At 52.9% G+C, this 22,446-nt stretch overlaps 5 protein-coding genes and 1 long non-coding RNA gene across 8 annotated transcripts; 5 read left to right on the plus strand and 1 right to left on the minus strand.

Annotated features, from left to right (window-relative positions):
- Window positions 1-503: 503 nt before the first annotated feature.
- LOC100907067 (14-3-3 protein zeta) lies at window positions 504-2,616 on the plus strand. Its single transcript, XM_003739779.2, has 4 exons — window positions 504-607; window positions 1,028-1,262; window positions 1,427-1,638; window positions 1,784-2,616. Exons 1-4 carry the CDS (start codon window positions 552-554, stop codon window positions 2,007-2,009), a joined length of 729 nt encoding a protein of 242 aa, XP_003739827.1. The 5' UTR covers window positions 504-551; the 3' UTR covers window positions 2,010-2,616.
- A 6,441-nt stretch (window positions 2,617-9,057) lies between these two features.
- On the minus strand, window positions 9,058-14,101 carry LOC100907210 (adenosine kinase). Of its 3 annotated transcripts, none has more exons than XM_018642247.1 (2): window positions 14,013-14,101; window positions 9,058-10,441 (listed from the first exon to the last, which is right to left on the minus strand). In XM_018642247.1, the coding sequence occupies exon 2, from the start codon at window positions 10,433-10,435 to the stop codon at window positions 9,344-9,346; it is 1,092 nt and encodes a 363-aa protein (XP_018497763.1). In that variant the 5' UTR covers window positions 10,436-10,441; window positions 14,013-14,101; the 3' UTR covers window positions 9,058-9,343. The 3 variants fall into 3 exon arrangements, with proteins under 3 accessions (XP_018497763.1, XP_018497764.1, XP_018497765.1); XM_018642248.1 differs by lacking the exon at window positions 14,013-14,101 and adding an exon at window positions 12,944-13,278; XM_018642249.1 differs by lacking the exon at window positions 14,013-14,101 and having other exon boundaries at window positions 9,093-9,225; window positions 9,422-10,462.
- A 146-nt stretch (window positions 14,102-14,247) lies between these two features.
- LOC100907209 (uncharacterized) lies at window positions 14,248-15,302 on the plus strand. The gene is made up of 2 exons (XR_001951146.1): window positions 14,248-14,295; window positions 14,742-15,302. It is a non-coding gene; the product is annotated as an uncharacterized LOC100907209 (long non-coding RNA).
- An 873-nt stretch (window positions 15,303-16,175) lies between these two features.
- On the plus strand, window positions 16,176-17,137 carry LOC100907066 (mitochondrial import inner membrane translocase subunit Tim13-B). Its single transcript, XM_003739702.1, has 3 exons — window positions 16,176-16,442; window positions 16,709-16,777; window positions 16,891-17,137. Exons 1-3 carry the CDS (start codon window positions 16,320-16,322, stop codon window positions 16,981-16,983), a joined length of 285 nt encoding a protein of 94 aa, XP_003739750.1. The 5' UTR covers window positions 16,176-16,319; the 3' UTR covers window positions 16,984-17,137.
- An 816-nt stretch (window positions 17,138-17,953) lies between these two features.
- LOC100907355 (uncharacterized) lies at window positions 17,954-19,999 on the plus strand. Its single transcript, XM_003739781.2, has 3 exons — window positions 17,954-17,973; window positions 18,818-19,172; window positions 19,307-19,999. The coding sequence occupies exons 1-3, from the start codon at window positions 17,954-17,956 to the stop codon at window positions 19,997-19,999; spliced, it is 1,068 nt and encodes a 355-aa protein (XP_003739829.2).
- An 892-nt stretch (window positions 20,000-20,891) lies between these two features.
- Window positions 20,892-22,444, plus strand: LOC100907497 (uncharacterized). Its single transcript, XM_029113382.1, has 3 exons — window positions 20,892-20,922; window positions 21,228-21,485; window positions 21,617-22,444. The coding sequence occupies exons 2-3, from the start codon at window positions 21,246-21,248 to the stop codon at window positions 22,442-22,444; spliced, it is 1,068 nt and encodes a 355-aa protein (XP_028969215.1). The 5' UTR covers window positions 20,892-20,922; window positions 21,228-21,245.
- The last annotated feature ends 2 nt before the right edge of the window (window positions 22,445-22,446 follow it).

Consider the following 22,446-nt stretch of genomic DNA (forward strand, 5'->3'; position numbering starts at 1 on the left):
AACTTTCCTCCAGGTTTCGGCACAGGCAATGTCTCCCATGGGACAGACATCTTCTAAGGACTGATCAAAGCGTATAAGTTTCGTATGCGTAGCGAGCCCATAGTCGCACCGTTTACTCTTCAAATCGAGAGTACAGTGCGCGCGCAGAGATATCGCTCGTTCCTGATTCGGGGTCCGCGCGCAGGAGAGATCGCTAACTCTGAGAGAACGAACGAGAGGCCCGGGGCCTGAGGAGTACGGTCCGGCCCGAAGGGTGGCTGCCAGTGAGCCCGCTCGATCACCAGAGATGGCTTCGAGATTCGCCAAGGCTCGAGCAGAGCAAGACGAGGAGCCGAATCTGCGCCTGTAGTCTGAGCGCCGGGCTCTCTTTGCTCTGCCCTCTATAGACCCCGAGGAGGTCTGCGTCGTTTGTGAGTAAGCGATCGTGTTCAACTCAGGTGTTTTTGAGAGGAAATTGCGCTCAAGCGGGTTCGCTTTGATTGTTTCGTTACTGTCCCTTCGTGAGAGCTGCTGTTTCGTTGACGGGAGGAGCGAAGAGAGCGGGAAACACGATGGCGGATCGCGAGAAACTCGTACAACTTGCCAAACTGGCTGAGCACGCTGAAAGGTGAGAACATTTAACTGAGGGATTGAATCGTGACTCGAATGCGAGGATCGGATATTGCCGCCGAAATCCTCGATTTCCAAGAAATTCTCTCGTGTATAGTTTTCCGATCGGCTACGATGCGAATTCGAGGCGCGACACATCTGGTTCTACGCAGTGTTCCGCTTACCGTCTCGGAACCTGGGGGTCATAACTTTTAACCAGAGCGGCGAAGCTTTCGGTCGAACTGTAGCGTAAACAAACATTTTCCACTGTTTGTGAAGCATCCGGTGCCTTACGGCGGCTCTCAACAGTATCGAGACACCGGGATTTTCTCCGTGGCGAGAGCACGGTTCGCGGCTCGCTTTGAGGATCCGAGAGCAAAGCTGCGTCCTGAGTCATCATTTCTCGAGCCGGAAAACTGATTCTCCGAACGATTTCCAGGTATGACGACATGGCAAACGCCATGAAAGAGCTCACGGAGGGGAGCGGTGCCGAATTGTCCAACGAAGAGAGAAATCTCCTCTCGGTTGCCTACAAAAACGTTGTCGGAGCTCGCAGGTCCGCGTGGAGAGTGATCTCCTCCATCGAATCTAAAACCTCCCAAGCCAATCAGCAGCAGATCGCGAATGAGTACAAACTGAAAGTCGAGCAAGAACTCAAGGATATCTGTAACCAGGTGAGAATCGGAGTGCTCAAGACGAGAACTTCGTTCCGTACGCCTAAAGGGTTCTTTGCGTCGTCATTCAGTGATGATGCATTCGAGTATCCTCTGAGCGGGAAAAGGACCAATTAAGTAGGAAGCTTTTTCTCCCAATTACAAGCATGTTCTTTGCTTTGCAGGTCCTTGCTCTGCTGGATGGATTCCTGATTCCGAAATCCACGTCCGCCGAGTCCAAAGTGTTCTATTTGAAAATGAAAGGAGACTATTTCCGCTACCTGAGCGAAGTCGCCCAGCCCGCCTGTCGCGACGAAGTGGTGAACAATTCTCAGACCGCGTACCAGGAAGCCTTTGAAATGGCCAAGAGTAAGATGCAGCCAACGCACCCAATCAGGTCTGTTTTCCGAGTTTTCCGATTTATAAATCAATCAATGATTATTATCATCAATCATTATTATGTCCGGGTCCCGAGGTGGGCATAGGTTATCCCGGGTTAGAATGGAACGTACACGTTGGCTAAGCGAGCGATCGATCTGCAGGTTGGGTTTGGCGTTGAACTTCTCTGTATTCTACTATGAGATCCTGAATGCGCCGGACAGAGCTTGTCACCTCGCAAAACAGGCCTTCGACGACGCCATCGCTGAGCTCGACACGTTGAACGAAGAATCGTACAAGGATAGCACTCTAATTATGCAGCTCCTCCGGGACAACCTCACATTGTGGACGTCCGATACCCAACAGGAGGAAGAAGCACCCGCACAGTAATGGCATCAGATGGCTTCCAAGCCGGTCCTCGCCTCCTTCTACGATTCGATCAGACATCGGCCACTTGAATAGGTGTGATCCGATCTATCCGAGGAGCCACTCAATAACACCACTAGAACACATTCACTCACTACTCACTCACATGCTAGGGCTCTGTGATATCCGGCTGACTTTCTTTAGAAAAGTTTGATATTGAGACACCATTCGTCAGTTCATCGAAAAAGCCGAAGCGGGCGCCAGCGAAACTTCCTCCGAACAAACTTGCGGTCTTCTCGAACGCGTAACAAGCGATCGCCGCGAAAGAAGGAACGAATCGGAAGAACAGAATCGAATCCGGCTTCTTTGTGTAGAGAGAGAAAACTGCACCGAGGCATCAGTATGGTATTACAATTTTAATATCTGTCGAATTCGTCGTCTGTTGACAGGATCACGTTCACAGTTTCTCTATGGATAGAGATTTCTAGATGAGGATTTCCAGGAAGTCGCTCACTTTCACTTCGAACTCGTCGTTTGCCCACCTCAACTGCCATGATCTGCATCAAAGATAATGAACACCAAACTTCTCTTTGTTCATCAAAATAAAAAGTTAATATATCACTTCCGGAAACCCGTGGATCGATTCCCTTAGCCGACCGGAGCCCGTGTTATTATAAGCTTCCCGCACTGAGATTCTCCCAGGCTTCTGATCATACGATTTGGGTATGCTCCATGAGTAGACTTAGTAGTCTCCACCGATCTTTGGCATCAACCTCCGACCAGACGGCTAGACAGCCGTGAGCATCGATTGATGGAAAGTGGAATCTCTCAGATGACGCTCTCTCCGAATGATATCCACTGACGACGGCGCCGCAAGCTGTTTCACACTGAGGAAAGGACAATTAAAAATCACCCTTTGATCGATACCATGCATAGGTCGCCAAGGGATCGTCAGACTTACTCCTCGGTCCAGCAACACGATCCGATACGACTCCGTATTCCTAGTTGACAATAAACTTTCCAGGTCCTAAAGGGCCGTGGAGCGAATCTTTGGTGGGAAGTGGGAATCTACAGCGAGGTCTTGCTATGAATCAAAACAATTCAAGACCGCTCCACCCTAAACCCCATATACATATGTACATACATACTCGATTAGCCATATCGAGCTCCGAGTCGCCGCTACCGGTATGAGAAACCACTGTGAGTTTTTCCACCGATGCGGTATCCAATCCAAGAGACGATGCGCTAGGAATCTCACAGCTCCGTTCTGATCTCCATGGCGGATGAAGGAAAACGACACCGACCCCGAGAGAAGCCCCGCCTGGCTGATACATATAAGGAATGATGACCACACGCGGAAGCCAGTGGACTCGATCGCTCAGCGGCGAGCCATCGCTTGTAGGAAAACTAGCGGAGAACCATCCGTGTGCGCCGGAGGGGGAAGGGGTGATATCGCGGCTTGTCATGAGGAGAGTTATTTTTCGGAAAGACATCAAAGAATCGAGGAAATTGAGCAATCGAGCGAATGGTATCTCCAGATTTGAGAATCCTGAACTCCAGCGTAGCGTAGGCGGCGTGTCGGGTGACAGCTGCACGATTGGATCATCGAGATAGAAACACGGGCTGCGTAAATCAAGGACAAGCAATATCACCTCATTCGCTCCGACCACCCGAACTCATAGTCGCTCATCTTTGCGGAGAGGTAGCTTGGTGTTTTCGCGAGACGGCACCGGCTTCATCACATGTTCTCATTGGATGATGTTGCATGTTCGACCCGTGTTCCATGACTGTTCTGCTTGCTTCACCGACGCAATATCGAGAAATCGCAATCATCGCTCATCGGAAACGAGAATCTCGACGGAACAAGAGCCAAGCTACAAAACTAAATGTGCCGATTACGCTGGCAGAATTCCGACAGACACATCCACTTGTAGCGAAGACTCCAGCTTTGTTGCTGTTACGTATTTTTTCGGTTGACTGTGATACCCGAAGGTAGAGTCGGGTTATCTGACTGCGGTCGCGTATCTTGCAAGGGTATTTCTGGTTATTTATTCAATTTGATTGACAATGTCTCACGGCCAGGGCCCAAACCGCGTATTCTCCCTCGGCTTGCCTCCGCGTACAGTGTCATCACGTACGGATAGGAAAGGATGACAGAACTATTCCACGCGCACGTTTATAAAATGGAGCGATCATCTGCGACAGAAGTTTGAGCCAAATCGTTGCCAATCTTCGGCTCTCCGATATAACACATCTCGGAGTGGTTTTGAGGTACACGAGAAATGAAGTGGCTTCTGGTGGCCACCGTGTGTGTGTTGGCGGTCGACGGAGCGAAACAAATTGTTGGTAATGCTTATCAGTACCCGTTACCCGGTGGAGGAGCGACAACGTTCATCAAAGGTCCCGCCTACGCCAATCAAATTCAATCGCTGGCCGCTAATGGCCCTCTGGCAGGCCGGAGCGTACTCCAGGGTACAGTGAACAGCTTCACTTACGCACCGCACGGTACGTTCGCAGCTCAAGTGAATCGTGTCGTGGTCCCACAAGCCGTCTCTACGCCTTTGGCCCCGGCACACGTGAGTCATGGGATCGTGCAGCCTCATCCCCTAGTCAACCGCGTCGTTCATCATTATCCAGCTCCAAATGTCGTCGTTTCGTCTCCCCGGGTCCTCTCGGTGCCAGGACCGCAGATCTCCATCAGGAGTCCGCAAACGGTCGCGGTTCAAGCACCACGGCTCGCGATCCGAGTTCCGCAGGTCGTGGCCAGCCCGCAGAGATTCAGCTTCAGAGCACCCCAGCAGGTGATTGTCAACTCGGCACCTCAAGTTTTCGTCTCGAATCCGCGAATTACCGTGGCACGTAATCCCAATGTTGTCGTTTCGTCCCCGAGGGTCCTCACAGCACCAGCCCCGGTCAGAATTGTACCCACACAGGTGGTTACAGCTCGTGCTCCACAAATAACTTATTCAGCTCCTCGAGTCGTCTCAGTCCCCGCACCCCGGGTCACGGTCAGCGCTCCGCAAATCTCAGCGGCCCCAGCCCCTCAGATAGCATTCAGACCCGCGCAAGCGACGACCGTCCGAGCACCACAGATCGCCATATCGGCCCCACGCGTTATTGCGAACCCTGTCCCGCAGATTGCCGTGTCCGCTCCGAGAGTATTCTCCACTCAGACTCCCCGAGTCACGATCGGGGCTCAACAAGTATTCGCAGCCCCGGCTCCCCAGGTCGTAGTGAGACGTCCTCCTGCGCTAGCCATTCAGGCACCGAGACTAACGTTGGGGATTCCTCGGCTTACCGCAGCTCGGGTCCCGCAAATCACGGTGAGGAACCCGCAGATCATCGCAGCTCGACCGAGCCAAGTCACCGTGGGAGCCCCGCAATTGATCACGGCCCGCGCCCCTGTGATCTCCCTGAGGGCTCCGCAAATCATCGCCGCCCGTGCGCCCCCAGTGACTATCGGAGCTCAACAGATACTCGCAGCTCCGGCCCCCCGAGTCACCGTCAGCAGTCCGCAAATCGTCGCGGCCCCGCAATTCGCTGTCAACGCCCCGCGGTTGGCTCAGGGCCCTATTTCGCAGGTCACATTGAGCTCCCCCCGAGTATTCTCTGCTCCGCAAGTCACCGTCAGAGCACCCCAAGTCATCTCAGCTCCAGCTCAGCAAGTAGTATTCACTTCTCCGCGGGTTATTTCGGCTCAAGTTCCCCAACAACTCACCGTGGACACGCCCCGTGTCAGCGTGAGCACGCCACAAGTCTACTCGGCCCCTGCCGCCCAAATAACCCTAAGCAACCCCCAAGTGGTCTCTGCTCCGCGAGTCACCGTTAGAGCCCCTCAGGTGGTTTCAGCTCCTGCTCCGCGAGTAGTTTTCAATTCTCCGAGGGTCCTCACGGCTCAAGCCCCCCAGCAGATCACCGTCGCCGCCCCGCGGGTCACCGTGAGCCAGCCACAGGTCATATCAGTCCCTACGCCAAGTGTGGCCATCCGTACCCCGCAATTGGTCTCGGCCCCGACCCCACAAGTATTCATCAGTTCTCCGCGGGTTTTCTCGGCTCAAGCTCCGCAGCAAATTACGGTGAGCGCTCCTCGACTGCTCTCGGCGCCAGGTCCTCAAATCGCCGTCAGTTCTCCGCAGATCATCGGTGCTCGAGCTCCTCAGATCAGTTTCTTCTCCGCCCCTCGATCGTTGCGGCCCGCGATAACGAGCTTCATCGGGAGCGCCTACTTGGCGAACAATTATCTTCCTCAACGATCGACTCTCGTCACTCCCGTTACGCGATTCGCTTCACAGCCAGCCGTATTTTCGGTGAGAGTTCCCTCGGCGACTGTTGTTGGAACTTCGCAAAACCTACGGGGAAACGTCCCCGCACTCGTCACCGGCGGTGGTAACACCGTTGTTGCCCCCGGAATTTCTTCGATACGCCTGAACGCCCCGACGAACGTAGTTTCTGGATTGTCTGTCAACCTTGGCCCGCGAACAGTCACGAGGCAATCAGTACCGATAACGGGAATATCCAGTAGTGTCTTCACGAAACTCGTTCACGTACCCGCAACAACGGCGATCGTTTCGAACGGACCCGCTATCAATTCCATCGTCTCATCAAATCCAACATCCATCGGTATTTCAGCGCCTTCTGGTTTGCTCAGAACTTCTGTGACGTCTTCGGCGCCACTCGCGAACACCTACCTGAGCTCCCCGTCACTTGTCGGGGTTGCGTCCCCTCTACTTACAGCCGTACATAGAGCGACCGGCGTTGGAGCGATCCCTGTCGGCTCCGTCGCTCGTCTGTCGACTCCCGCCGTAACGTCCGCGAACAACGTCGTCGTGGCGAGACCGCTGCCCACTACGATCACGAGCACACCCTCAATCGTTGCTCTGTCACCTGGCCCTACGAGAATCACAACTCTAGCCGGTCCGAACCAAATCATCGCCCAAGCCCCGCTCGTCTCACGGACTGTCAGCCCTGTCGGTACAAATATTGCTGTTCAGCCGAGGAGAACTTTGGTTGCGTCTGTCCCCGGAGCGGTCGTGACTCAGGTCTCGGGTTTAAGCTCCGCTAGTCCCGCGCTTTCGAGCTCGATTCCCTCCTCGGGAACGATCGTGTCCTCCGTGCCCGTCCGAGTCGCTGGGAGCGTGCTTCCCGTCGCTGCTCCTCGCGCCCTCGTCACGACTTCAGTGACAGCTCCGCAACAGCTTCTAACTCCGGCTGTAACTCAAATACGGCGCGCCCCCACCGTTATCGCGGCAAGGCAAACGGGAGGCGGCGTGATCGTGTCATCCTCACCTCAGATTACGAGAGTTTCGACTCAGACAATCAACCCCTCGGTCGGCCTTGCGCAAGTGAGACCAGCGCTCGGGGCTTCAGTCGTAGGTTCGAGTCCGCAGTTCTCCACCGTGTCTCAGATATCGCGTCTGGTTTCCACCGTCTCCGCTCCGGCAGGACTGGCGCAGTCGAATGTCGCTCTCACTCCCGCCGTGTCCGTCATAGGCGGAAGCTTACCCGTCAGCGGAACATCCTCGAGCTACCTCACGAAACTCGTTCAAGTTCCAGTCTCCTCAACAGTTCTAGGTCCGATGTATAGTCAGCAGCTCTCGGTCGGTTCGGCGTCACCTTCGGTTCTTCTGTCCAACCAGAACAACATCCTGTTTACCGGTCCTGGTTCTCTTTTGAAATTCATTCCCGCCGATGCTGTGAGGATTCAGACGCTCGGTCCTGCCGCCCTGAACAGCAACAGCGTCTCCCGGAACTCGATCGGTCGACTCACGCCCACGACCGTCCTGACGGGTACTTCTGTACAGAGCGTTCCGGTTGTACAATCTAATCAAATACAACCCGTTACAAATGCCGTGACGGTGTCTCAAGGTGCCGTCAATCAAGCCCTTCTTCCAGTTTCTGTCACTTCTGCTCAGAGCAGACTCGCTCTTGATAACATCGTCAGATCGAATCTGCCAAGGAATCTGTTGACTGGATACACCGTCCCCGTTGTACAGAATGCCGTGAGACTGACTTCTACGAGTTCCGCAATTCCACCAGCGCCTGTCACCGTCCAGGGAGCCGTGAACGTCGTGAGCGCTGAAACCGCTGGATCGAGACCCGGCTCGGGTTACGTGAACAGGGAAATTAACGCACCGATAGCCGCCAGATTGACGTCATCGGTGCAATCGACGAACACCATCACGGAGCAGAGGAGCAATCTCCATGAAATTCACATTGGAGGCGACCGGAAAAGCATTCGGGTCGAAGAGTACAAGACCGGACCTCAAGTGATCCGAGTGCACGACGGTCCACGATCGCCTCCGCAGGTTCTCAACGTCGAAGCTCCGCAAGAGCAGCAAGACATCGTGAGAATCGTTTCGAAAGAAGCTGGTCCGCCCCATGTGGAACGGGTCGTCCACGATGGGGGCACGCAAGTTTTCGATGTTCAGAAGCCCGCAGCCGCGCCGGAACGAATCGTTCACATCGAACGAGGCCCACCGACACCTCCGAGAGTGGAGCTGACACAGGAGCAACCTCAAGTCGTCGCTGCAACGCCAGCGGTCGCAGCCACACAGATCGCCAGTCCTCCGGTGGCAGTCACGGTGAGGGAAGGCGCTCCCTTATTGAGTGCCTCCAGGGTGCGAGCGTCTCCCCTGGCTCGAATCGCCGCTGCGCCGGTGGTCGCGCTCGATACGAACTCCGCGTCGGAGAAGATTGTGGTGCGAAAGCTCGTTCCAGCGGGAACTTTCGGCACCAGACTAAGGCGGAGGAAACTCACTAAAGCCGCCACTTCGAGATAATTTAGTCGTGCTGCCCCAATACGATATCTTACGGATAAAGAGTCCCGAATAAAAATATATCCCAAGGATTCAATTCCTATAAATTTCGTGCCCCGGTATTTTCCCTCGACGGGAAGTTTGCTGAATCATCTTCGCCTTCCTCGTGGGAACAACGCCCATTCGCGATCATCGGATTCGAAACCGGAGGCCCCCAGGACTCGAAGGTTTCGGGGGACCTTCACAGTTCTGGGGGAAAGATCTCGAAAGGTACATAGATATTGGAGGGGCTCCGTACCAATGAACTCCGACAAAAACTCATGTTCGGAAGGATTTATTTACAGGGTTTTGTATACGTGGCTTCTAGCAAAAAGCGTTTGGCCTCTAAGATATTTTCGCAATTATGTATAAGTTGTGCATTGTCATTTGCTTTCACAAGCAGCATCATCGATCACTTCATTGAACTTGTCGTCGGTGAATTCAACCTGAAAACAGGGATACTTGTCAAGTTCGAGCGAGGAGGCGAGCTCCGGTCCGAGGGAACTCCGGGAGGATGCGTTGCGGTTGGAAGCGACCCGTCACCCACCAAAGCCCGAAAGATTTTCATGAGATGCTGATTTGCCGGAATGTGATGCAGGGAATGCGAGGTTCGACCATTGTCCTGTCTGAGTAAAATCGAACCTTCGACCTCTCCGGGGTTGTGCATCCCAGTTCTTGGATGATCGCCAACGCTGCCAGACAGCCGTTCTTGACGCACACGTCGATGGAACAGCCCTTGATAAGGAAAGCTAGAAATCCACCAACAAACGCGTCACCGGCTCCGTTGGTATCAACCACACTATCGGGATCAATCTTCGAGATGGGATACTCGGTGAGGTTGCCACCATTCGCAACGATGACGGGTTCGTTCCCGCAGGTGATTACGACGACCCGAGGGACGGGAGCCAAGAAGGTGGAGAGGAACTTCGATCCCTCCCTTCGGCTCATCTGCTTCGAGTGGGATTTCAGGAACGCGTCGAGCTCGCTCTCGTTCCCGAAGATTATGTCCACGTACGGCAGGATGGCGGTAATTTTCTCCCGGTGAAGATCCATGAGGAAAGGAGCCGACAGGTTCAAACACATGACTTTTCCCTTGCGTCGCGAATGATGAGCAACTTTCAGAACGGTTTCCAGATTACCGCAGAGGAAGTAACTTGTCACGTAGAAGAACTTCGCACGCTCAACGCTGTCCCAAACCCGATGCAGATGTTGCTCCGAGTAGTGAGCAGCCGCTCCCTTAGTAGTGACGAGCGATCGGTTCATGCCGCGCTTCGTGACAAGCACACAGCATGTTCCTGTCTGGTGCTGGTTGTCGTAGTGGTAACGGATGTCTACCCCACATTCCCGGGCGTTCTGTTCCAGGTACCTTCCGAACTGATCGAATCCTATAGCTCCGATCATCGTCGAAATCCTCGGCTGCCTGAGGATCCATTGGAGCACTCGGAGTGTGTTCTGGGTCGATCCACCGGCCGTGTAGCGGGGCGCGTACTTGCGACAGAGCTGCTCGGAGAGACCGGCGTGCTCCGGTCCTGCGGGAACCGAATCGTTCTGTCCGAGTTTGAACTTCTCCAGCAGCGAAACATCGACGTTGGCGGTGATATCGAGCAGCGGATCGCCGAAGCCGACGATCGTGCCTTCGCTCAGAGTGGAACTCATTTCTCTCTGTAAGGCGAATACTCTGTGAGAGCTAGATGTGTGTGGGAGCGCCGGACTCTTATATGAGAATCTCAGGAGAGAGTCGGAGTTGTAAGTCTCAATCAGATAACGGTGCAGAACGTCGTCGACGAAGAGGATGCATCAAGTAGACATTCCTCGAGTGTTTACGTGTCAATGGAGCGGGTCTTCTCCTCCGTCTTGCCAACCACGGCACCGTTTCGAAACACGCTTGCGTGACAGTGGCTGCGATAGAGATCAGGATCGAGACGTCTCACAGGCATGACTAGACCAGTCTCGTTTTTCTGATTTTCTCCAAAAAAAATGCCGTTGCGTGTTTACTCGCGTTTCGCAAATAATAATGCATCATCGGTCTCGGATGGCAGCCCACAGAGAGAACCGGAAACGCTCCGAGAGACGGAAATTACGACAGCGACCCCGGAGGGTTTCTCGAGAGAGAGGCGCGCCCGCTCATCGAGAGTGTGGACCGGACCTTGGTTTTGCATTCCATGCACAGATGGAAGCATGCAATCTCAGACTCTTGTAAACTGCGCACGAAGGTCGCGCTTTACTCGAGTGAGACCGTCGTCATCCTACGCATCCAAACAAGATGCTGATTAAAGTAACAGAATATGAGCAGGCGGCTCAAATTTCGAGTTGCGCTTGCGAAACAAGTCTGGTTCCTTCGTTCTGCGAGAAAAGTCGTCGGGTCATGAATATTTCCTTAGCCTGGAAACGCGCAAGAAACGCGCGAGTTTGCCTTTTCGACGCAGACGAAAAGACATATTCGTTCTGTGGATCGCGCTTCCCTCTGAATATACGGTAAGGAATCTCTGCGATAATTCGCGATAGAGATCGATTCTGCTGACAGAGAGCCGTGGACGCTCTGAACACAGCAGACTCGCGAGAAGCGCCGTTATCGAAGGAGACCGAGGCGGAATTTCGGCATTTTTTTTGGGTGTCGATGATTATCCAACGGTGCGCTGGATGCGACGTCGAGAAACGTCGATAGAGGAGGCTCCTCGAACCGTGATCGGAGTCCGCGGGACCGCCTAAATAAATACTTCTTAGCCCTTCACCCGATGTAACTCGAAACCGAGCGCTTAGGAGATTTCTCGTGGAGAAATCACGGATCGTCTTCCCGCTTTCCGGTGCAACGACTCCGTTGAAGCAATCAGTCTGCTGACATGATCCCCTATTCCCCAGAAGGTACGTAAGCTCTATCCCAGCCTTGAATGTGAAGGAAACTGTGTCGCCTAACTATCAGCGAGCAGCTGAGCCGCTGACCTTGGAGACCTGGAAACTCCCCAGTAGACGGCGCGGCATCCATTCTATCATTCCATTCATCGCTCGAAAACGGGTCCTCCAAACTCGATCAATGATCGAGGACTCCACTCGGGATCAAAGCGAAGGAATTCGATGGAATAATGGCCCCGATACGTGGAGAATGATGTTTGCCGGACCTCGACTTCTTGTTATGAGTTTTGACAACTACTCAGTTTCCGGAGGATGACAAGCTCTCGGGGGACTCTCCGTATCTCCCGATGAATTCCTCCTTGAGGACTGGATAAGGTGGGTTTCCGGGAGTGTTGTAAAGCTTATCTCTTAGGAGGCGACATGCAAAGGTATGCTCTCCCGAGTGCTTATCAGAGAGATCGTCGCGGAGAGCCAGATAGCTCGACGACGATATCATCATCATCTGGGACAAGTGCTTTTCCTAAACGAAGTGCAATGCGCAATGCGTGTTGTCCGGGGAATTGCCATCAATTGAGTAAATATCGACCAGCGAACCGGAACACTCGATGTTTGTAGCTGATCGGAGAATTATCTTCTCCGCTGTCAGGAGCATTTAAAGGATGTGAGACGATCCCGTAATTGGATCAACTGCAGCAATAAGAAGCGACATTGTACTTTTCTGTAGCACGTAGCAGACGCAGATATGCTAATTCTTGCGACGTGGGGACGCTTATCAGGTCAAGGTTCCAGAAACAATGATCGTTCGATCTACGCTGGAAGAGCGTCTTCACTACCATTCGTCTCCCATCACCCACGAACGCGGAAAATGGGTATCACCGATCCAGTGATTGTGTGTTGTGTGAATGTCGCTGTGTACGCTGGGAGCCAGACAGCCAGGCTATCCACGCCGAATGCTCCGGGTTGCTGTCGACGGAATGGAGATAGGTCTCGGGGGATGAACGGCACGGAGAACGGGTGTTCCGTGTTCCACTGGCGAGACTCGGTGGAACGTTCGGTGCCCAGTCGTCGATCGATGCCGATGTCAATGAAAAGTGTTTTTTGGCCTGAGGGGTCGTCCAAAGAACCACATGCGGAGCGACGGAAACTCCTTTGCGTATGCTCTTTTAGCGTGACAACTCGATGCGGGGATTCTTCCTACGATGACGCCTACTATCTCGACTGCTGACCCCGTTTCCATTCAAAACATTCATGGTGCTTCCGGCTCGGTTGCCGTAAACAAACTGATGATCAATTCTGCCAGCCCTCGAGTCTCACCGTGATTTTCTTCCGATTTGTAACGCGCTCGAACTCAAGTTGTTGTTCAAGGGGAGAAAGTCGAGTGCAATCATCTTTGAGCGCCACATCGTCTGGGAGGAAGAACTCGATGAGCGTCCCTCGGGGAAGCCTACGTCGCGCCTTGAAATCTTTGTCGACAATCTGGGACAGGGCGTAGCTATCAGTACTCGTGGTGACCCTCAGTCTCCAGTTGATCCTACGTAGGACCGAGCAACTCAGGCTTTCCGATCATGAATCGCCCGTAGAAATCTGACTCTTCGACTATACTTCCGGGCGTTCCCGCGATCATTCTTCGCTGGATCTCTTGTTAATACTGGGAATGTACATCCCTCTCCATGGACCCACGTCGGCCGGGTCAGGGGGGGGGGGGGGGCGTGGGAGCAGAAGGAAAGCCCTCGGAGCGCATCGGAGCAGGGGGATACTTCTCGGGCGGAAATTTTGAGATTGCAGTTGACCTGTAGGAGCATCTCATGCCCCGCGTGTGCGGATCTCCAAGAATTGATAAGACAGGTGCCAAGACGATGCGGTAGCTGCACTTTTCTACATTCTGAACAGAAGCATCAGCTCGCTCCCGATGCTCGAGCCAGCAACATTTTCTTCGGGAGAGCTAGTCCGTTCTCCGCAGGCTTCGTTCTTTCTCGAACAGGAACTCAACATTGATGTCTCAATTTAGTCGTCGCATCACCTTGATACAGGCTCTTGCCTGAATTCCTCGCTTCAGCCCTCTGACCCCCATTGTTCTAGATGTCCCTTACTCCTTCGACTTATGGGTCATCATATCGGAGGTGATACCGATGTCCCTCGAGGACACACTTCTAGAGATCGATCAGTGATCGTGATCATCATCCCGGACTACCCACGGAGCGCTCAACCACAACCAGCGGCTCTTACTCGAGTGCTCATGCGGTCGCTTCGCGGGAGCCCGCGGATGTTTCGGCGATTCAATAACTTTCGCGGACGGTGATATCCACGCAGTTCAATTCTGCTGATCGCGTGAAGTATGAATTCCGTAATCGAGGGTCGGAGCGCTCGATTCGCCTCCACTCACCTCGGAAGGCTTCGGTCGCTTTCCAGAGCTGAACAAGAACGACTGATGGAGGATTACCGATTGCTGTCTGTTTCGAGATCTCGGACATTGGATAATCCAATCAGTCTTCAGCTGATTCGAGGCCCCCCCGAAGAAGCGATCAGCAAAGCACGTTTCGGGCTGTGTAAGTCCGACGTCTCCTGCTTTACTCGCGACGTGCACACGTTCTGGTATAAAAACACGTACACCACCCTGCCGCGATCACTCGTTTGTGTGCGACGGGAACGAACGGATCCACGAACCGGTAAGCTCCTGACCTTCTTAACGCGCCGAATCTTCCCCGAAGCTCATCGAAACCACGTGGACTTCTTCAATATCCCTCATCTGCCGGAAACGATCCGATTCCCAGAGGCTTTCTCGGAATGATATTTTCGATTTCAAGAAGATTGTTCCGGCCGATATTGCTCCGATGTGCTGACTCAGCAATGGGAAGCGAAACCGCGAAGACTGCCACCTCGAGCTCTCCGGACAAGAGGCCTACATTCACTTTCTGTGGCCCCCCTACAGAAATATTCTACGATTCGCCTCCCTAGTTGTCATTCTCGCGAAAAATTCTCGCCCATTTGAAATTTCTCATATCCAAACGCTGATCGATTCATGGATCCGATGCGGGCGCGGGAACTCGAGGTCGGAAATACTCATGAAAAATCTTGCACGCAGAGGATATCAACGAGCCTCCCCGCATTTCAGGAAAAATGAACTCTCTCAGCGTTTTGTGCTTCGCCAGCCTCGTGGCGTTGGCTTCAGCCACCCACATGCTGACTACGACTCCACCCCCTCAGCAACTTGATCCGGTAATCATCATCCAGAACCAGAACAAACTTGTCAACAAGCCCGCGGCTGTGCCTTGTGTTCCAGCAGGCGCTCCGGTTCCTCCGCCACCGCCCCCGGCCGCCCTTCCCGTCGCGGTAGCACCAGCTCCGCCTGTTGTACCCGTCGCCCTACCGCCACCTCCGCCAGTCCTACCCCCCCCGGTGGTAGTCCCGGTGCTTGCACCGAAACCAGTCATCGTCGAGCCCGTCATTGAAGACGTTCAAGTCGCGGGGGTGATCAACTGAGTTTGTGCGATGTCATGATCGAAGCGACTCGCCGCATCTTGAGCGAGTTTCGAGGGGTTTCTCGGTAGAGACGAACAACGGTCTCCCGAATTATAATTTTTTTGTGAAATGGACGAACCTCGGAATAATCCCCAGAGAAACTGGATGCTTAAAAAACCTGAAAAGCACGAATAAATGTTCTTAAATTCTCGATCGTTGTGCGTCATCCTTCCTTATTCAGAATCGAGGTTTGAGAAAAATCGAGAGCAACCATCACAGCTCATAGATAAGGTTCCTTTCGCCGCAAAGAATCAGACTCTGTGAAGAGGGGTTGGAGATTCGGAACAGCTCGTTGCTTCACAGAGCCCCAGATCGCGGTTTCTCGAGCCGCTCGCCCGCTAACGAGCTCCGTATTTCATTATATCTTGCCAGATAGTCTGCATTGGTCAACCAATCAATGGTCGAGAGCCGTAGAATATAGTTCATGGAGTGCAATGAAGAGTCACTAGGGAATTCCTTGGTCGCTCTGCGGAGCCCCGCTTTACCGCGAGAGAATATTTGCCAGCGATCTTTGATATCATGAAGGAGATACGAAGATGAAGGAATACGTCAATAGAATTCTCGCTACGCGAGTTCGGAATTCTCCTAAAGACGTGGCCCCGATGCTGACCATCGTTCGGAAAAGAATCAGCAAGCACGGAGAAAACGAGATCGAATCTAGGGAAAGATCCACCTTCCGCAAGAGTCGAAGATCGGCTTTCCATAATGCCCTCATCTTTCTCTTGTGCCCAAATGCATGGTCATCGTGAGCTCAGCCTGTATTTTCTCCCGCGTTGAGAGCCGCGCCATGGATTCAAACTTGGAACCCGGCCCGTCGGGCCGCCTCGGCGACGAAATCCCCAGCAATAGGAGGGGAGCATACGCCGCACGAAATTCACGTTAGCTCACTTAGTCAAGAATCGCAATTAAACTCCCGGCCCGAGAAATGTTCGGAGCCGATCGAGAGAGAAATACGTCCGCTGATGTCACACACACCATACTCGAGCAACATGGTGTCGCTGCCAAAAGGTCCTAGACAGGAGCGCTCTCCGCGCACGTGTCTCGCTTCCTAGTCGATGGTGCTTTGCGGAGAAACTCACGTTGACTTCGGCGTTCTCGGTTCCCTCCACTACACGCGCGCAGAGAACATTTCTCATCCGGAAATCAATCCACTGCCTGAGCATCCTTCCCAATGTCGGAGCTCTCGTCGATGGCGGATTCTTTAGACGGCAAGCTATCATCTAGTCAGAAGAGTCAGCTCATCGAACAAGTCCAACAGGAACTCGCTATCGCGAACATGCAGGAACTTCTCGAGGTGAGAGCGCTCAAATCACTGAACATCAGACTCCATCTGATGATGACGACGAGAGAGCGCGATTCGCGGTAGAATTCTCCTCATCTCGGTCCCAGGGCGATTCGCGGGAGGACCCCCTCTTGCACATATACTGGAAAACTTGTACGCTCGAATATCCGTTGCATGGGGGATTTCTCCTGTTGGTGAATGTCATGGTGCGGGCGTGCTCCTTCGATCTCTTCGAAGCCTTTCCCCTGACTTATTCCCACTATGCTTTTTAATTTCAGAAAACAACCTCAAAGTGCTTCAGCAAGTGCATACCAAAACCGGGAACATCGTTGTACAATTCTGAACAGGTTTGTCATCATCAATGATATCCGAAGCTTTTCGATACCATACGATCTGAGCATCTGGCGGCCCTCCGATTCCTCGATCGCTATGAAGTTCTAAACACCACCTATGTTTGCAGAAATGCATTTCGATGTGCACCGATCGCTACATGGACGCTTGGAACGTTGTCGGGAGAGCCTATTCTGCGAGGATCCAGCGAGAGTTCCGATAATTCGAATTATGGAGGTGACGAGAACGTGTATCGCGGATTGAAAACCTCCGAAGGAAGTAGGAGAGTTCCCGCAGAGCACCGCTGCGGTCTGGAAGAACTCATTATGTAGTAGTTTGCTGGCTTTTGTGAGCACTCATAAATAAAACCTATTTTTGTACAATCGATAGTATCCCCTTCCTGAGCTCAAAAACCAAGCTCGTTGAGTCGGCCGCTGAGCCTATGAGAGATTTCGCCGATGCTATTCGCCTCCAAATGCGGAGTTGAGGTGTCGAACCATCATGCGAACTCAATGAAAAATCCATTCCGAGCTTGCTCCCCATCTTTGGCATGAGCTTGTGATTGACTATTGTGCTCGCATCGATTTCGAAAGCTCCATCTCGAATCCTCGGTCTCGGAGTACGATCTGCCTTCGATCCAGAGTTTCGTTTCCTGCACCTTGTCGGACATGATTATCTCTGTCTTGAGCGGATGATCAGATAGCCTGAATCGCTGAGCTCGCCGGGCATCCAAGAGTGAACCCCGTTGTTCGAGGTGGCGCGAGGAGTCAAGATTTTTCTCTCCGACGAGTCGCATTCTTCAGAACAAGCTCCGACACCGAAGATCTCGTGTTGGCATGCCTCAAGAGCTCTGCCAATGAAAGAGTGCGGTTCTACGATCGCGCAGCCGAAATGAAAAACTATAGTCGAGCATACTCGAGCGTAGAGCTATAGAAGTCTCGGCCTCGAGCACTCGCTCAAAAAGCCGCGAAAGATAATTTTCTGCGAATCGGAACATTCATGAATCAGAAATCCCCCGTAGGCGCCCGAGTGCGTAATCCGGCCTCCTTTCGAGGAGCTCGCAGGCTTCGCTTTTTGGCGCGGTGTGAGCAGAATGCGTTCATCCGTTCAAGCCGAGAAGCCACTGTAGCAACAACAGCCCCGATTTCCATCACGATTCGAGAAGCTCGAGCGACTCTGTGGAGAAGTTCGCGATGTCTGAACACGGTAACAGGTGAGTTGCGATGTTGAACGTGTCGAGATGCGTACGGAAGGAAGTTTTGAGTAAATTCTGACACCTCCTTGGTAGGTGTGTGAGTGTCTGTGTCGACTGAGTCGTGTTTGGGGTGTTGCTGTATCTGGTACAGCGACGACGCGAAAAGTTACGCAGGCGCTTCCGAAATCGATATCCGACTGTCTCTCTCGGAAGTATTTTAACATGCTCCGTAGCAGGAGCCTGGGTGGGCGTGGACAGTCAGATTCCTTTGACTCGGCTCGGCAATTTCCTATGGAAGAAACGAATAGTCCAACATGTCCCATCCGCTGGGAGCATTGAAGGATTCGCTGATACTGGGACCCATGAGTACTGACCGAGGAGGGACAATTCGATTGCTCTGAATATTCTATTGATATTGGCAAATGACATGAAAGGAAAGAGCATTGGTGTCACGGATGATTGGAGGAGATTTCCCGGCACATGCGGTCATGGTGACCTCGATCTACGGAGAAACCTCGATCTCTCTCTTCCCAATTTATAGTTCCGCGCCATTCGTCCTTCGTAATCGCAACCCCATCCAGAGCGCCCGATCCTATCGATGACACATTCTCGGGAACCGCCGAGCCGCCCCGATGTCACTGATTTCTGCCACGGAATACGCCGGAGCCCATATCCCTCGTCCCTCCCATTGGCGTGAGCTATAAGGCGGGAGCTGGCGGATTTGAACTGAGCGAGTCGACGACTCGGAGACCGGGACATCTTTTCTTTGGAGCTCTCGCTAGTTCCTCAGCCCCCTCAAGTCTCGTCCAGTTCATGTTACGGGAGAAGAGGATTCCAATATCTGACGTTTTTGCGTTTCCAGCGAAGTAGCCTTCGTGGTCTCCGAAGACGGGTCAGCGAACGTGACCAATGCTGAAGAAGCAGAGGAGGACGAGGCAGCTAATGACGAGTGCGAGGGCCCAACGCCGTCGTCTTCGAGCAAGTACAAGTACGACAGGCAATGCCCTTCGTGCGGAAGTGTTCTCAGCACCTTATACGCGCTCAAACTCCATATAAATAAGAAACACCCGAAAGAAGAGAGCGATCTGATACCGCTCATCAAGCAAACACAATGGCGGTGCATGCAGTTCCCGTGCACCGTCGACATCAACTGCACGGTTGTGTGCAAGGGTCGAAAGGAATTGTTGGAACACATGCAGAACGACCACGGCGTAGTTGTGAGTATCGCCAACACCGTGTCCTTCGCTCGGGCGCGAACGTGACCCGGGTCGAGATTTGTGCTCTTCCGCGAAGATTTTGCGGAAACTGGACCTCCAGAGAGCATTTCTAATCGATTGTCCTCTCTTCGCAGGTTGAGTGGATCGATCACAGTTTCCCGACGCGGGAGGAGTTCGAGAATTTCCGACGCGAGCTGCGGAATTTCGGCACGATGTTCATCAAGGCCACGTCGCGTTACAGACAGAACACTGGCTGGGCCGTGTACAGATGCAATCGGGAAGGCAATAAGGATGAGAGGAAAAACCGACCGCGGCAGAGCAATCGGGCTCAGACAATCAAGATCGGAACGTTTTGCACAGCTCACTGTAAAATCTATTATGAGGGAGAGGGTGTCCGCGCCTACGGCAGCACGACGCACGTCAATCACGAGGTGAATGGTGTGTGGCCCGAGCACACAATGCGAGCCCCGGAGTCCGAAGAGCGCATCGTCGAGGTTCATCACGTGGACGGCACTGTGGTTCAGGAGATCGTTAAAGTTATCGAAGAGCCCGGCTCGACCACGCGTGTTGTCCGTTGCGAAGATGAAAACCAAGTTATAATCGCTACTGAGGATGCGGACTGCGGAGGCCATCAGAAGTTGGACACCTTGGTTCACGAAGGAGTCGAGGAGCTCAGGACCATCCACGAGGAATGTCAGACGGAGCCCCTGGTCGTTTACGCCGATCGTCTTCGGAAATTCTACCGGAGTCTAGGCGAAGCCGTCAGTCAGATTGTGGGTGACGATTTCCAAGCGAAGAGGTCTCGGAGAACCGTCATGAGCGTGTGAATTCTCGCGCTCGAAGCTCTTAGAGGTGGGAATAATTGGATAGCTCTCGCCGTCCGCGATTTGGGGGATTATCGATACCGAGTGTATAATTGAGGTTATTACGAATAAATATAGCTATGTTCCAATGTGGATCATTCGCGGATTCATTCACAGCGATTCGTTCAAGCACCCTCGAGAAAATGGCCTCCAACAGACTCAGGATCGACTGCCGGGAAATGACCGTGCGAAAAGTGATTGAACAAATTCACGCTCGATGTAATTCAGAGAATGGGAACGAGAGGACGTATGTTTCGATCCGGAGGCATGAGGCTCGGTCACATTGAAAATACTTCCAAACTGTCGAATTGTTCTCAAATATTCCTGGTGCAAGCTGTGCGCTCCCAAATGACGCACATGCCAGGGGTCGTCCTCAATGATCGGTTTTCCTACTTCGGAACCCTCTCCAACCCCTGAATGCCGACGGAATCCGACGAACAGCCTCCGGCATCATTAATTAGCTAGAATCGTATGCGATGGGGTGAACACGAGAAACGCCGCGAGTGATTGTCTGTGGCGCCAATGCATCCATTCGGAGGATTGATTGTGTGTAAACAACGAGAGTCGGTTGTGCTGCTTGTGATCTTTGATGCTGAATGTAGAGCCGATCTTCTCTCAGCCGTTCGTTTTTGCGAAAATGGCGCAGCATCTAGTTGTTGTGGATTCTGAGCGACCTTCAACGAGTCAAACCGAGTCCGAGGTGAGTGGGCTCGTTGTCTGTGGAGCTTTCAAAGCAACTCTATTTGTACCATGTTGTGTCTAACTATACTCTCCCGGCGGCCAAAACAATGTCTCCCATATCCACGTTCGAGCTCGATTGCTCGGCGTGTCTGAACACCCAGCCTTTGTCAGAAGCTGTGGAAATACCACACACAACACGAGCACTGGTGGGAACCCGAAGCGAAATCGACTCCTGGAGTCCTATACCGCATATAAAACAGAACAGATTCAAGACACCTGAGCTCTAGGCCCAACTGGGAACCTATGATCCTCTAGGTTCTCGGAGGTCAGCTCGCCGAAAGTCTGAAAGAACTGAAAGACTAGCGAGCCACCCCATCTCTATCTTTCGAATCCGTCGAGGAGCGACGGTCGAGATTTCAGACCATGGAGAAAACTGGAGACGTCACGGAGCCGGCACGACTCCTACCACTCTCGCGGAACGACGACAACTAATGGAAATCTGTCCCCTTAGATACCCCCGAGAGTCCCCATGAAAAGGAAGCAGATCGAATGTCCGGGTTGCGCGAAGACTTACAGCAGCGTCGTCAGCCTAAACGATCATATTCGGCGTTTACACTTCGATGTCCAGGATGAACTCCAGAACATTGTCAAAGCTGGTCAATGGCGCTGTACCCAATTTCAATGCGTCATGAGCTCCGCAGGATGCATGGAAGTGTGCAAAAGTCGCAACGAGCTGCTGAAGCATCTCGAAACAACCCATGATATAGCGGTGAGGATCACCCACCTTTTCTACCCCCTAAGTATTCGATAGATTCGGGGATATGCGTTCGATTGGACAGGAAACGAAACCTTCCGCCGGTCCGAAAGCTTCGCTAAGGACTTCTTGTTTATCCTTTTTAGGTCGATTGGGTGGAATTGTACTTCAAGACTTTCTCGGAGTTCGATCAATACAGAGTCGGTCTCCGCAGTAAGGGACACTTCTTCATAAAAGCGACCTCTCGTCGTAAAGGTCGGACCGCGTCTGAGGAACCTTTCGTGCTGTTCCGCTGCAACAGAGAGGGTCAGAAAGTTGACCGAAAAGGCACCAGGGACATGAAGAACAGCATCAAGATTGGGACTTTTTGCACGGCCTACTTGAAGATTTTCTTCAGGACGGACGACACCATCCGTTGTGCAGGCTCCCTGACCCACTGCAATCACGCGATAAACTACAGAGTCAAAGAAATCGACGGAGGTATATCCGGGCGGCTGCAAGTCATCGACGACGACGACGACCACGGTGAAGTCGTGGAGATCAAGGACATCAACGAGACGGAGGTGATGGAGGAAACCGAAGAGATTCACGAGCCGGGCGAGGTTAACGAGTTGCACATAGTCCACGAGCAGGTTGGCGACGAAGAGATGCAAACGCTCGATGAAACAGCCATGGAGGAGGCCTATGAGGTCGCTGAAATCACACAAATTGAAGAACACCAAGACGCACCGGTCCTTGTCGTGACTCAAGAAGATAGCAGCGCACATCGAAGCTTGAACGCTCTCGTCGAAGACACGATAGTGAAGCTCCACAAAATTCAGGAACAACGCACGGGTCAGAGATTGATTTTCTACGCGGACGCTTTGCAACAATTGGTGCGGTCGGCACACGAATCCATCTCGAAGACGATAATGGAGCACCTGCAGAAGAATAAAGCGCGGAAACAGGCATCCGTCGCCATAGAACAGTCCTAATC

Source organism: Galendromus occidentalis, unplaced genomic scaffold (genome assembly GCF_000255335.2).
Source record: "Galendromus occidentalis unplaced genomic scaffold, Mocc_1.1 scf7180000076583, whole genome shotgun sequence".
NCBI classification, from domain to species: domain Eukaryota; kingdom Metazoa; phylum Arthropoda; class Arachnida; order Mesostigmata; family Phytoseiidae; genus Galendromus; species Galendromus occidentalis.

Coding starts and splice junctions, on each gene's coding strand:
- LOC100907355 (XM_003739781.2), top strand. CDS start 17,954: ATGTCTGAACACGGTAACAG. Junction 17,974..18,817: donor ATGTCTGAACACGGTAACAG/GTGAGTTGCGAT, acceptor TTGCGTTTCCAG/CGAAGTAGCCTTCGTGGTCT. Junction 19,173..19,306: donor AGAACGACCACGGCGTAGTT/GTGAGTATCGCC, acceptor CTCTCTTCGCAG/GTTGAGTGGATCGATCACAG.
- LOC100907497 (XM_029113382.1), top strand. CDS start 21,246: ATGAAAAGGAAGCAGATCGAATGTCCGGGTTGCGCGAAGACTTACAGC. Junction 21,486..21,616: donor AAACAACCCATGATATAGCG/GTGAGGATCACC, acceptor TATCCTTTTTAG/GTCGATTGGGTGGAATTGTA.
- LOC100907066 (XM_003739702.1), top strand. CDS start 16,320: ATGTCGGAGCTCTCGTCGATGGCGGATTCTTTAGACGGCAAGCTATCA. Junction 16,443..16,708: donor ACATGCAGGAACTTCTCGAG/GTGAGAGCGCTC, acceptor TTTTAATTTCAG/AAAACAACCTCAAAGTGCTT. Junction 16,778..16,890: donor CGTTGTACAATTCTGAACAG/GTTTGTCATCAT, acceptor CTATGTTTGCAG/AAATGCATTTCGATGTGCAC.
- LOC100907067 (XM_003739779.2), top strand. CDS start 552: ATGGCGGATCGCGAGAAACTCGTACAACTTGCCAAACTGGCTGAGCAC. Junction 1,263..1,426: donor TCAAGGATATCTGTAACCAG/GTGAGAATCGGA, acceptor TTTGCTTTGCAG/GTCCTTGCTCTGCTGGATGG. Junction 1,639..1,783: donor CAGCCAACGCACCCAATCAG/GTCTGTTTTCCG, acceptor ATCGATCTGCAG/GTTGGGTTTGGCGTTGAACT.
- LOC100907210 (XM_018642247.1), bottom strand. CDS start 10,435: ATGAGTTCCACTCTGAGCGAAGGCACGATCGTCGGCTTCGGCGATCCG.